The sequence below is a fragment of the Cebidichthys violaceus genome, unplaced genomic scaffold (assembly GCF_023349555.1).
Source record: "Cebidichthys violaceus isolate CVI_PGR_0920_01 unplaced genomic scaffold, fCebVio1.0.p SCAF_15, whole genome shotgun sequence".
Lineage (NCBI taxonomy): Eukaryota > Metazoa > Chordata > Actinopteri > Perciformes > Stichaeidae > Cebidichthys > Cebidichthys violaceus.
The window spans coordinates 5,515,502-5,529,788 of NW_027176318.1; the positions used below are offsets into that span (position 1 = coordinate 5,515,502).

General features: G+C 47.9%; 1 protein-coding gene across 1 annotated transcript in view; it reads right to left on the reverse strand.

Moving 5' to 3' along the window:
- mpp7a (MAGUK p55 scaffold protein 7a) overlaps positions 1–14,287 on the reverse strand; it is a 104,090-nt gene that overhangs the window by 32,196 nt on the left and 57,607 nt on the right. Inside the window, 1 exon segment of the mRNA XM_068709666.1 lies at positions 7,753–7,884. Coding sequence (XP_068565767.1) covers positions 7,753–7,884 — 132 coding nt within the window.

The window sequence follows — 14,287 nt, forward strand, 5'->3', positions numbered from 1 at the left end:
TTAACGTCAAATTATTTTTTCGAGGCTGCCGCCGCTGGCCGATCCCCTCGGGGTGACTGACCCCTGGGCATGACTTTCCAACCTGCTTTATTAAATCACTTGTGATTGCAACTAATAAACGACTCTGCCCTTCCTTCTCTTCACTCCCACTCTCCCTCTCGCACTAAACCAGACTCCGGTTTCCCTTTGTGTTGCCTTAACCCCGGTCCTGACCTACCAGTAATTAACAAGTATACTGAGAAAAAGGAAAATTGCGGGTCATTATTATGATAATTACGGTGGCGGAGGAGAGGTTCCAGCAGGAGCTGCCAGGTAACGTGATGCAGAGGGTTACCTTCATTTATCTTCCTCCTGGCCCTCTTTCCTTTTCCTCCTCTACCTCTTTAAACCTTAATGTTAGCGCATGTCATTAGCCAGCTGCTATGAAAACACACTTAGCAGCCCGCCGTCAGCACTCCAGACAGGTGCCGGGGGTGAATTTTGGGCGTGTGAATCTGCGTGGCCATCTTGCCCGATGTGTGTATTTCTTTCCGTACCGTCCGCATGAATCACCATGTAGACGGAGTGGAATCGCCGTCTCTCTGCTACAAGCTGGACAGTGCCAGATATTTAGTCATTATGTACTGTGTGTGTGTGTGTGTGTGTGTGTGTGTGTGTGTGTGTGTGTGTGTGTGTGTGTGTGTTGTCTGAGAGCTCTGCATGAGCGCATACAAAGAGACAGTTGTGTCACAGAGAGCGGTGGATCTCTGCTCTGGGATTGTTTAGTGTTTTCGCCGTCGTTATCCCGTCGTAAAGAAAACAGCACTTTCACATGTCACTTCTCATTTCCAAAGTGGGCCGGGAATCAGGGGCCGCCGAGGAGAAACCGGGCCCCCGGCAGGGCAACAATGGCCGCATTCAGGCTTCGGGGGCTCCGCCGGCTCTCAGGAGCGGAGGGCGGAAAAGAGCCGGAGCGCCCGGGATGTGTGTATGATTGCACACGACGGGAGAACGAGGTTTTATTTGAGAGGGGCCGTGAGATTAGGATCTGGGAATGCCTCAGATGTGGCTTTAGGGAAGCTGCGCGGGTTTTCACATTCGCGACTCAACGGGCTGATGGGTGGTGGTGGGGGTGTTGTACAAGCACACGCATAGGAACAAACACGGGGGCTTTTCCATGTCGGAATTGTGCAAAATTGTAGGTTTTTATTTTTGCATCAATGTGATGAAATGCCTTGGTTTTGTGAATGGACTTTATTTGCCAGATTGGCAAAACAAATAAAATACTCCTAGCAGTTTCTTTTAGTTTTTTTGGGATTTACATACATTTCTGTAGTAGGCTTTTCACTTGCATTCAGTGACTGTGAAACCCAATAGAAGACATCCTTTCATCATGTAACTCTTGGCTCTCAGAGGCTTTACTCCCTGCTAGAGGTTTGGACTCTGGCTCTGTAGCTGGCAGTTGGTCACTAGTCTAAAGGTTAGAGAGGCGGCTCTGTGGCCAACATGTGTAGCTGTGAGAAAACTCCCCTGAATGAATAAAAAGGTCAAAGAATAATATGGGCATTTTATAAAACGTGTCACTTTGGCATTTACAAACGTGACATTTGAAGCAGGCCTGTTCATTTTTAACGGATTACTGTACAGTGAACAAGTGTCCAGGATTTATATTACCGACACTTACGGTCTGTAAAAAACATTTTTTGTGCAAAAGTTAAACAGAACTACATAATAAAATGTTTATAGGTCTGCATATCACGTGCAAATTCTGGATGGATCCTTCGCATACAGGATGCAATCCGTCTGTGGGAGCTCCATTGCAACATATGATTTTGCATTTTTAATAAATACAATGTGAGCTGTATTAACATTATATGTGCACACATACGCAAACACACACCAAAATAAACTAACCAGTACAAAAACAGTAATACAAACCCTATAAAAGGGAATACGGTAGACAGTTGAACCTAGGGCGACACACACACACACACACACACACACACACACACACACACACACACTCAACACACGCAGCGCTCTCCACTTGTCCTCATGTTTTAGAGCGTCGGTGCTCCATCTTCCTTCGCAACGCTCCCAGGACGCCGCGGCCTAATCCATCAAGTGAAAGACGTATTGCTTTTAAAGCACACGGGTCGATCCATAAAACACTACCATGTGTGCTGTCGGCTCTAATCTCATTTGCTGCTCCATTAATTCCCAGCGAGTGTCATTACTTTCCCCTCGCTTTTCACGTTCTGATGTAAACAGACAGTAAAAAAAGTCACTTTTGGGGGAAAAGAACATCTATCTGGTCTCTCTCTTTGATAACCGTCTCAATCAAGAGCGCCTCTCCGGGGATTTCTCATGAACTTTATTCACGGCGTAAACCTGCGTTTGTATACATTCACACCGGCGCAGTTCTAAATACCTAATAATGCCGACGCCATTCGGATGAATGTGTTTGAGAGGGCTTCCAGACGAAGGGGATCAGAGCGGCCGCGATCCGACCGTCCCAATTGTGTCAGAGGAGGCCCGTCCGCCGCAGATGAGAAAAGCATGGCACGCCGAGTTGCCAGTGGCTCATTCCTGCGACTGCTGTTCATGGAAAAAACAACTTTGTCACAAAATCGATCGCATGGCTTTCCTGTCTCGTCGCAATTATCGACTCCCTTTATTAAGTAAAGGAAATCCACCGGGCATCAATCACGCGGTTGGAGCTTTTACAATAATAATGTCCGACATGTCATCTACATTTCTGTGTGTGTGTGTGCAGAAACTGCACTGGTGCCATTCCTGGGCGTATAATTTGAAGTCCAGATGCCCCCGTGGTGGCACAGCCGTATTGATCGGTGCCAGGCGGGATGCCATGCAGGCTGGCATTGCCAACAGCATGGCACGGACACTGCGGTCCACGCTTTCCATTCAGTCGCCATCCCCGGTGACACCCGGTCAGGATGGGGAAAACCAATCCTGTGCGCACAACGACGGCGAGCGGAGGGGAGAGCGATAGAACCAGACATCGATCCCCGTCACATTCCTGGCGGTAGAGCTTGCGTGGCTGCTAATGAACCTAACAACAGCCTAACAGCCTGGGGATGGAAGAAGCGAGCGAGTCGATGACGATTGACGAGAGAGCGAGAGCGAGACAGACACAGGTGTCCACATAGACGCTGCAGAGACGGGGTAAATCTTCACTTGAAGGACGTTGAAATGGGTTAGAATGAAGTCGTAACCTCTTAAATGCAATAATGTCTTTACACCACCTCAAATGAAATGTGTTACACTAAAAAAAAAATCTAAATTCACAAGAATGACCAGCGAAATTGGACTAAAAGCAAAACCAGCTGAAAGAAATTACTTGGGGAGAAAGAAAAAAGATGGCGTGCTAGTAGGAGGACAAACTTCAGATGAGCTGAGAGGGGGAAGTGAATGAACGGCACTCTGACGGCGCGGGGGGGAGGGGGGGGGCACCACCGACTGAGCGGCACAGAGCGAGCCGTCGAGTGGTGTGTAAAACGCAGGTGAGAACAGCGTCTCTCGAAGTCTGCTATTTACATCTGGACTTCCAGAACATCCATAGACGAGGGGAACACAGCCGGGCCACAGCAGGCGTGTCTCACAGACGTTCTCACATCACCGACGGTCAGCGGTGGCTCACCCTCCTGTGGGCGTTTCGAAGTCAACTTTTGCCATGCAACGCATTTCCTGTGTGTGTGTGTGTGTGTGTGTGTGTGTGTGTGTGTGTGTGTGTGATGATCGAAGGTTTTCCAGAATTCTTCGGGGCGACGTTGCAGCTCCTCCACGGCAAAAAAAAAAGTTCTTTAGCCGATAATGACGATTACAAACTGTCCAACCAGCACCGAGAAAATCACAACGACACTATAGAACTTTTTAAGATGGACGTTTTTTGCAGCTCATGTTCTAGGCCTGGATCTTTCTTTTTCTTGGCTGGGGGACATCGAGTTGTGTAACACCAGTGCATTCTAACTCCCTCCAACGTTTTGTCCAGAGTTCTCCTATTAGTCAGTCTGTATTCAAACACTTTATCACCGGAGGCGAAACCTCACCAGTATATCAGCTATACGCCACATGCTCAGCCCCGACGCAACCCCCCGACAAAAACGCTTCTGAAACCTTATCCAAAATAACACATTCCTTCAATAAAAAAAAAATAAAAAGACATGGCTGGGCTGATGTTGCTGTATGTTTATGACGCCTCCAAACCCAATTACTTCATTGTCCCGACGCTTGGGCTTATAAATCGACGACAGACAAAGGGGGAAGAAGAAGAAGAAGAAGAAGAAGAAGAAGAAGAAGAAGAAGAAGAGGGAGTTGTAGAGTTTTTACAGTTTCACAGAAGTGTGGCAGGAAGTCACGCTCTGAGAAATGATAGCAATTAATCTGAGCTACTGCCTACAATCCACTCAACTAATCACAATTAACTTAATGAATGAGTCACAAGGAGAGGGCTAACTACAGCCCGGTCGCCACAATATCCAGAGCAGTACAGGACGAGACAAAGGCAGGCGGAGGAAAAAGAAAAGGGAAGGAGAAAATAAAAGAGAGCAAAGTAAGGAGAGATGGAAAGGAAATTAGATATTGCACGGCCGCGTTGTTATGATGTCAAGTTTGAGAATTGCAGGCTGATTATGTGAAATTGCGAGTTAAAGGGCACATCCAAATCAATTTGGTGCGGCGGTGAGCGAGGACCCCCGACGCAATTAGAGTTTTGTTTTTTTTTCATTGTTTGGTGGAACGGCTGTGACTTCACCGCGAGCATCCGACCCGCCAGCCGTTTCCTTAACGTGCGATCTCACCGTTCATTAGGGTCCGTTTCCCCTTTGTTAAAGATGTACAGGATGACAGTTGTTACAGGGGCCAGAGGTAGAGGCAGGACCTTTAAATGCACTACAGAGTTAGAGGGTCAGTAACTTCACCTCCACAGATGACAAAGCAACGCCAGGACCATTACGGCCATTTTCACAAAAGGTCATCGGCATGTCAGCACATTTATGTGTGGTGTCGCGGAGTGAGGGGCTGTTTAAAAATCTTAATAACAAACACAAAAAAGTGGCGATTTACACAACAGCCACAGTACTTTGAGTGATGCGGTGCTGGTGCACATGCTTCTTCCTTGAGTTCCGGCTTTAGCCTAAAACGCTGTCCAAACTTTTTGCATTTCTTTCTCTTTTTTTTTTTGCAGTAGAAGAGGTCAAAGATCAAGGAGGATATCTCTTTACACTAGGAGAAAAAGTGAGCTGCGTGATGCTGAGCAGGCAGAACTAAGGCCGTGGAGTTGAAAGAGTAAAGTTCCACAGCTTTCACTTTTGTACCTGAGGTGTGAAAGGTTAAGAAAGGGACAAATTTGAGCACAGATTTGGCGTGAAAGGGCCTTCAGCTACACAGAGGTATACAGTACGAGCTGTACGCTTACTACAGCATTATTCTCTATTCCCACAGGAACCATTTGAGGGATTCAAGTCGTGCTCGCCCTCTCTCGGGGCCCATTAATTCTTCAGAGGTCACAAGACGGTGAAGAGTCTTGACCCAAAAGGTGTGTGGCTGCAAATAGGATGATGGAGGTCTCTAAGGTCCCAAGGACTTGCCCCAGAGTGGAGTCTCTTAAGGGGATTCAAGTTGCCCTGATCTCAGAGCCCAAAGAACATCACCCATGACATTTCTGACATGGCCAAAATAGCAGCCTTTTCACATCCATTGTTTTCTTTCATGAACACACAGAAAAACTATGCCCTGCAGAAGAATCCCACTGTGTCCACACCACAGCCAGGCCGAAATTATAGCCACAGGAGATTGTGGGCAGCAGTAGTGCCCTGTGGGTCCTACGGGCAGCGAGAGGGCAGCTAAGAAAACGGCAGTGGTACGAGACACCGTAGTTTGATCCTGTTTTTCTGTGTGCTCAGTCGCAATGGAAAGTTTAGCGTCTGTTGCTGTTCCCTTTATGAATAGAACGTGTTGTCCAATGCACGTTGGGAGTTATCATGACTTGGTTTCCTGCTATAAATCTAATTCTGTAGCCTGTTATGCATCAAAGCCCGCTGGGAGTGAACAGAACAAAACACAACTGGTAGAAGACTAAGCAGCCACTGCTGCAATATTGCGGTGATACTGATGATACATTGCGTTTAAGAGAGCCACATCAAATGCAACCTCTTTTAAATTAGAGCGGTATTTATAAAAACTGACCTAGTGTTGACCCCGAAAAGAACAGTGGAAACACGCAATAACAAGTGTGCAGCATGAGCCTAGAAACTAAAACTGAGCGATTGCATTACTACATAAATATACTCAACATAATTAACACCTTCAGTATTGTACAGTAACAGTATCACACGTCGTAAATGTGCGTTTCAGATGTTCTCGGGAGCCAAATGACTGAAAAGAATTGGGTCTTGTAACGGAATAACAGCAGCATGATGATGGAGCTGACCGGGTATGGGTGTAAATCACATTATGGTTTCAGGGAATGTGATCTGACATCAGAGTCGGGGAGAGGCCGGAGCAGGAAGCGCCCGCGACAATGTGTGTCGAGAGGGAGAATTCCTACAAGCCACATTATTACGCTCAGCAGCTCCTGCGGAACATGCAACGAGGCAGGAGCCCAAAAATGGCTTAGGTGTGTTCTCCTCCTCCCCCCCCCCCCCGGGGGTGTGGTGAGGGGAGCGCGCCGGCCTGGAGCCAAGATGGTGGTCGGGGAGAAAAAACAACCACAAAGTGAAAAATAGAGGCGGCCGAGGGCCAGGGCACGTCCAGCGCCCATCAAAGCAGGGCGGGGCCTCGCTACACAACAACAGTGCTACGATGACAGACGGAGGGCTTTGACGGGCCGCCGAGGACCCGAGCGTTAATGCGTCGCAGGGCGCCGAGGTCAGTCGAGGGAGTCGCATCAATGCCGAAACAATAAAGGTAATCGCGCAGCAAAGCTGAACAAAATTAAAGGTGTGGAGAACCGGCGCCAATTGGGCTCTGTGGGGTCACGGAAGTCCATTCTCAAATGTGCCGCAATGGCGGAGAAGAGCAGGGGGAATGGGCGGAAACGGCAGCCGCCGCACAACACACACGGAGGTCAAAGGGCGGAGTGAGAGCGAGAATGCGGGCCAAGACGCCGCCGCCGCCACCGCCGCCGTAGAAGGGGCCCTCGAGACAGACGGGTGGTTGTTGACGTCCGGGACGCCGTCTGAAGAGTCTGGACGTGAGAAGCGTGTTACAATGAGAGAGCGACGCTGACCAGGATAGAAAAAAGGAAGCCGTTCGCAGACACCGAGCCTAGACTGGCTGAAAATACCCGCGGCCAGGATCTGGGCAATTGTGGTCGGTTTTGGTGCACTTACAACTTCAAGGTTGTGGGTTGGATTCCCACAGACAAGTGTCTCGGGGGAAAAAAACATGTACGGTACTGGCATGACTTGTGGTGCGATTGCTGCTTTGGGTGTTCAGAAAGTTTGGGATTACTGAACAAAGCTTAGATAGCCGGGTTTTCCCAGCATTAAGATGTTAAAACACAAATAGCAAAGAACCCGATGATGCAATAATGTTGGAGACATTCACCGGGGAACAACATGCAACCAAAACGTCTCTGGAATGTTGCGGCCTACGGTCGGGGCCTCGACACCCAGGACGCTGGGGGCGCACCATTTTTTACGAGCCGTTGGCTTCCCAAAAAACTAACTTTCAAAGTTGCGGGAGCTGCTGAAAACCGCCATGTATTAACCAACCACATCATTTCTCAAGACCACTGCCAACGCTACTCACGAGAGGTTCCTTGTTTTTGACCAGCCTTATGATCTTCACGGAATCCTCGTCGTCGTCGATGTCTTCAGGCAGCGGAGGTAGTTCGGGGTCGTAACTCTTCTGGGCGATAGTGTCGTGGACCGACAGGAGGCTCTGGAGGAAGGAGAGGGATAGAGGGATGGATGGGAGGGAAAGAAACAAGAGGCAAGGGTCATCAGTCAAACTGAGAAATAGGGCCTCGGCTTTACCTCGGTCTAATTAGCCAAATAAAGTGTAGCAATACATGCTATGGTTCAATCTATGGTTTCTTTCTTTTGAGCAGGACAGAGAACACGCAGAGACGGCAGGGAGGACGGTTATGAATCGGGGTGTCTCCCTCAAGCGCTGGGTGATGGATTCAGAGCCAGAGCTTGCAGCTAAATACGTTGATGGTCATTAGGCCCACACTCTCCCTCCATACGTCTCTCTGATTAAAGGCAACCAGGGACTGCGAGTGAAAGGGGGGGAGGGGGTTTGGGGAGGGGGGAAAAGGTGGCCACCGCCTTCAGTGCCGAAAGTGGCGGACACTCAAAGAAGCGATGTTCTGCACGGTTCGGCAGCAGCCTCAAAGTAATGAAGTTCTCAGCGGCCTCAGATATTTCACGTGTTCACGAGCAGACATACAAAAAAAAAAAAAAAAGACTAAAAAAGAGATGTCGAGCAGACGAGAATGATGCCATTGAGACCTTCATTTCTCAAACTATTTAACGACTCCGTGTCCGCACCGAGACGCAGCTGGACGCGTGCTGCTTTTTCCGTGGTTGAGGAGAGGGAGGAGGGGGGAGAGAAAAGTGAGAAAAACATCTTCCACCCCATGTGCCAGACAACAGGGGAGAGAGAGAGAGAGAGAGAGAGAGAGAGAGAGAGAGAGAGAGAGAGAGAGAGAGAGAGAGAGTGTGTGTTTTATGACATGGGAGCGTGCTGCAGTACAGCGCTCAAGATGTTGATAACTGGGAGCAGATGAGAGGAGGAGACGCAACTGGAGCTCTGTGGCCAGAACCCACTGCGAGACAAGCTGACCAACGCACACACACAGGGGACACTTGGTCTCAGACACTTGTGAGGACTGACTATTAATTCCCTTAGTCCTGACCTTAAAGTTCGGTTTATTACATGGGACTTTCTTGTGGATTAGTAATTATCCCGGTGTGCATTAATAACACTGTACTCATGGGCCTATGGGTTAGTTCAGTCTGTAATAAAAGCAGAATTTTACTTTCAACTTTCGCCCACAAAAGGTTCCGACTCAAAATGATCCCACAGGCCAGACAAGTGGAAAAACAAATTGACTGATATTCCCAGAAGAACATGTTCCATTTTATTCTCCTTCTCCCTGAATTTCTCTTGTTGTCTTGGTCCTCCTGTCCAAACTTCTCTCAAATGCCATTAATCCTCTCCCTTCTTCTTGTTTGCTCGTCTTCAGTTTTATCTTTCATGTATTTTTTTATTTTCCCCCCAAAAGGTTCCCGGCATCGGTTGGTTCATTTCTCAGAACAGGCCTGACATTGCGTTCCTGGCTTTTATCTGCGCCGTACATAAACACACACTCTGTGTTGTCTTGTATGTCTGTGGATGCTGTCATTATACTATTGAAATATTCTCTTGGAGCGCAGGAAACCAAAACTGTTTGCAGATGAGGTCGATGAACAAAAAAAAAAAAAAAAAGGCAAACTGAATGGGATCCTGAACCTGAGCTCGATATAAAACACACTACATATTGTGTTCTCTGCACCGCGTCAAGGTTCGGATGGAGAGTTCGCAGTTGCATTGTAGTGATGAGAACATTGATGTTGCGTTGTAATAGTGTGTTCACACCAAACGCAAAGCACACTTTTTGTGCGATTACATACAATGCAAATGCACAAATTTGCGCAGGGTGGTGCAAATTTCTGCGACATTCGCATCTTTGCAGTTGAAAAAAAATCCAGAAGTATTTAATAATTGGCGTGAAACTGTGTTCCAAAAGACTCTCCTGTTGTCACATGTAGCAGCAATGGGTATTTGCACAGAGACGTGACGGGTGTATAAATGTATGTGCATGGACCATGGACTGTCTACGGTACAAACAATGACGTTGCTGCGGTATTTATGCCTAGATTACATTATTCTCAGAGCTGATGGAGCAGCTGCATCGTTGGCATAGCCTCGCACCAATCGACCTGAACTCCAATTAGAAAACGAGCGTTTTAAAAGTTGTCTGCTCGTCGTCTTGCGGACAGACCTAACAAAGCAGGAATTCAGACTTTTAACAAATTGGCATCAGCATGTATGAATTTCGGCATCCTTTTTATTCGTTTCTTGCAATTAAATCATCGCAAAAATCTGTTTAGTATAGTAAACCAGCCGGCGTGTGGCTCGCTAGATACGGTGAACACATCTATTGTGTGCGCCTCCGGATCATGTTATTGTTTCCCGGCGTATCTTGGACTTCCACAACACGTACAGAGCAGCAATAGTGGTTATTTTCGGCCATGGTTGATGAAACCTTGGCGGTAAGCCCCCCCCCCTCCTCCTCCTCCTCTCCGGCACGTCTAGCGCGAGGGACACAAATAAACATAACAGTTATAACCGTTCAATGGAAGTAGCACTTTATTCAGAGCTGAATAAAAATCACAGGGAATGCTTCCGACGCCATCTCTTTTCATGTTGTCTTTTCCTTTTCTCTGTTTTCTTTTCTCTTTACGATACATTTTTATTTGCCGTTCTATTGAGTTTTCCGAAAACATCCTTTAGTGAAAACCTGTCCGTGCTGCTACAGTAGAGGTTCTTTTTGAGCTGGAGGTTGGATACATGCGGTGTTGTGGCTCTCCTCCTGGTGTCTGACTGTCAGTCACAGCACCTGATCTTTGGTCGCGACAAGGTGCGGGTCAGCCAGGCGTCCGTCAGCCTCTCCGCGGGGGCGGGACGCCCATGAGGTCCTGGCGAGAAGCAGAACTATACAGTGCTTTGCTGACTCTGTGCAGCACTGGAGCCTGGAATGAGACTGGAGTCGTCATTCAATCCACTAAAATAAATTGAATCAATTCTTGTTTTTTTCTCTTCCTGCAAAATAGTCTGATTTTAACCTTTGCAAATAAATGTGATCAAACTTAACCGTTCCAATGTCCCGTTTTGCTGCTTTTCTCTGATTTATATCGAAGCAAACTGAATAACGCTGGATTATGGACTTCTTGGTGGAACACATAAGGAATGTGAACATGTCAACTTGGGCTTCGGGTTATTAAAACACGTATCTTTCCCTAAGATTCTGACCATTTATAGGCTCGATGTTTAATCACTGAACACACAAACAAATGTGTTTCACATTAAAACGTGGCTGTTGTAGTAGTAAATTGAACATCGTAAAACAGAGCTAACAAAGTTAAGAGAAACCCTAAACATTTCCTCACACTCACCTCCACCTTTCCTCCACTAACCTGCCAGTTGCAGTTTCCTCTGAACTCTATCCATCAGGCCTAACATCCTGACCCGTTGAGAGTCCTCTCATCGATGGCACTTCCTCGAGTCTGGCATTGCACATTCTCCCCCACGGCCGTGCCTAACAACCCGTAACAGAGCCACAGCTAATTCCTTGTAAAAACTCTCTTGGAAGTAGCAATAACAGCTGCATGCTAATAGATAGCACATGGTTACGCGGGCCCTGGCTGGTGACCGTTGACATGCGAGCAGGTACAAATGTTTTACACACAGAGGTCTCTGTGTGGACGGCTCTCTTCCTGGGCCGATACGAGTCGGCGGGTATCGCCATGCTCCGGCGTTGGCAGATTAGCCGCCTAATCAAATGTGGAGTTGTATCCACGTACAGGGGAAGAGGGGGGGGGGGTGGAAAGCAAGATGAAGGGGAAGCGAAGCCACCCTTGTTTTCCAGACGTCCCGTCCTCTTCTTGGTTTCGTGTGTTTGTGTTCATTAGGCATAATAGGGATCCTAGAAAAACAGATCACAGGGCTTGACTAAATAAACCTGCCTGTACATTCCTGGCATTGGCTTCTTATTAAAAGACCCCCCCTCCCCCCCCACCCCCCGGCACCGGTCACCGGCCCACTCGTTTTTCAGCTGGCGGTGCTGGATCGGTGCGGGGGTAACCGCTCTGCCCAGACGGGGAGGACTCTGCCGGGTGTGCGTCTCGCCTCGGGAGACGCTTCTGCGGGCCCAGCCAGGATTTGACACTCACGCCCCCCCCCCCTCCCTGAGCCTTGAACCTCGGGCCCTCTGCACCACCCTCGAGTCAAACACTGCCTGCATGCGTGTTTATATACACGCACACCTCCATACGCACCGGCGGAAACAGCCGGCCGTCATAATTGGCACTTTCATCACTGTCAATATTAGTCTGGCGGGGGGGGGGGGGCTAATACGGCTGAAAGTTGTTTTTTCATGTGCAAATCGTAAAAAAAAAGAAAAAAAAAAGAGAAAGTTTGAGGCGAGGAGGAGCGTGGAGGAGAAAGAGAGAGGGGAGAGTTTTTTTTTTAAAGAGGCTGATTTATATCCCCGCCCTAGGAATGGATCATTTCAGCCATAATTAAGAGTGATACAGTTACTATCGCACACAGACGCCATTCAGAGGCAGCAGCCATCTGCTTGTGTTTTACACCCACGGCCCTGTGATTTACACCGGGGCTGGCTGGTACGGTATCAAGTGCCCTGGAGGGCAGATGGAGACGGATCGAGATTTTTCAATACTTTATTCCCGAAGCACACATGCTGCCTATAAGAGTTTGAGACGCAACGTCAGAAAAAAACCGCCAAGAAGCCTGCGACACGTCAGCGTGTTGCAGTCAAAGCCCTCCCCCTCCGAACAGAGGAGCTGGAGCTGATCTACTGTTGACCGAGCGTTCCAGCGAGCAGCGCTTGAGACTCCAGCTTTCTTTGGCGTTTTGACGGACAGATTTCCCATACTGTTTGCCTTCGGTTTTCAATAACCTCACATGTGATGTTTGAAATAAATCCTTGTTGTGGTTCAGTGGTTGTAGTTCAGTGATAAACTACGGTTCGCATCTTGGTAATGGAGAAGATTTCCCAGCATTGACCCCATCATCTTATTTGGTAATTGGGGTAAATCTCCATCTAGTTCTAGTAATATCTGATCTAATCGAATACAAGTGGTGGGTTTTTTTTTTCTGGCCTCTCTGGTTGAAGGTCTGTTGACACCCTGGAGGACACTGCTACATCACTGCAGCATAGCTGGAGAAGTTAACCCGCTGAAGGTGGCGGGACGGTCAGCTGGGGGTTAGGAGTAAAGACGTCTGTTCTGTTAAGTCAGGGGAGGAAAAAAGTGGCACTCCAAAGATTTTGATCAAAGTCCAACTGGCAGTACTTTACTTCTTATTAGAATTAGTCAACAGATCTGAAATCATCAGAATCCATCACATTTGGAGGAGGTGGAACCATTCTTAAAGGGACAGGTCACCCCAAAAATCAAAGATCCTTATTTTTCCTCTTACCTTTAGTGCTATGCATCAATCTAGATTGGTTTGGCGTGAGTTTCCTAGTTTTAAAGCTATTGACCGTAGAGATGTCTGCCTTCTCTCCAATATAATGGGACTAGATGGTGAAAAATACATTTGACAAACTCAACAGAAATGTCTCTTTCCAGAAATCATGACCCAGTTACTCGAGATAATCCACAGACACGCTGTGTGCAGATTCATGTAGGAACTATTTTCTTTCTGCTGAACTACACCTGCCAACTGTGACGTTAGCGAGCTCAGCGGTGCTGGGTGAGCTAGCAGTGTCGGTTAGCTAAAAACTATAAACACAAGCTTTAAGTCGATGCACACGTCTCTCTCAGAGGAAAAAAAAAAAAGATATGTATTTTGGATTTTAGGGTGAACTTTCCCTTTAACAATTTAGATTGATATGATATTGGCCGATGTGTACCTGGCCCACATTTCCCGTCTGCTGCCTTCACGTCTCGTCACCTCGGCGGATGAAGTATCCAAGCGTTTAAGATCGATGACTTCTTCGCGAACCTCCGCGCTTTGATTGATTGACCCTCACCACGCCAAATACCTCCGCTGTATGCACAATCAAAATAATTTTTTTAAAAACGTGCAGATCTCTCACACAGGCATGCTTGCGTGGCGCTCGTTTGCCGCTGCATTTCACCTCGGGGTTGACAGAGACGAAAGAGATCCCGACGGCCCTACGCAGGAGAGCCGGGCCGTGATGGATCGGGACCGTTCGTCTTCGGGACAGTGGGTGCGTGAGCGTGCGTCCGCCGCCGTGTGTCTACGCGGGATGGTGTGCGTGGATTGCTGGTAGAAGTGGGGATCAACTCGTCGTCACGCCTTGCCGGTCAGTCTCCCTTTATGCGTAGAACTGTACCGTTTTCATTTTGAGAGATTAATCATGACATCACTAGCGCAGACGTTCAAAAACCCACATGTTGATCTGACTTGTGAGCCTGATCCTTTTGGGAATCCCCTCGTCTTTTCACAACCCTTGACACTGAGAGGTATTGAATATGTGAATGTACTGTAAATGTGTGTGTGTGTGTGTGTGTGTGTGTGTGTGTGT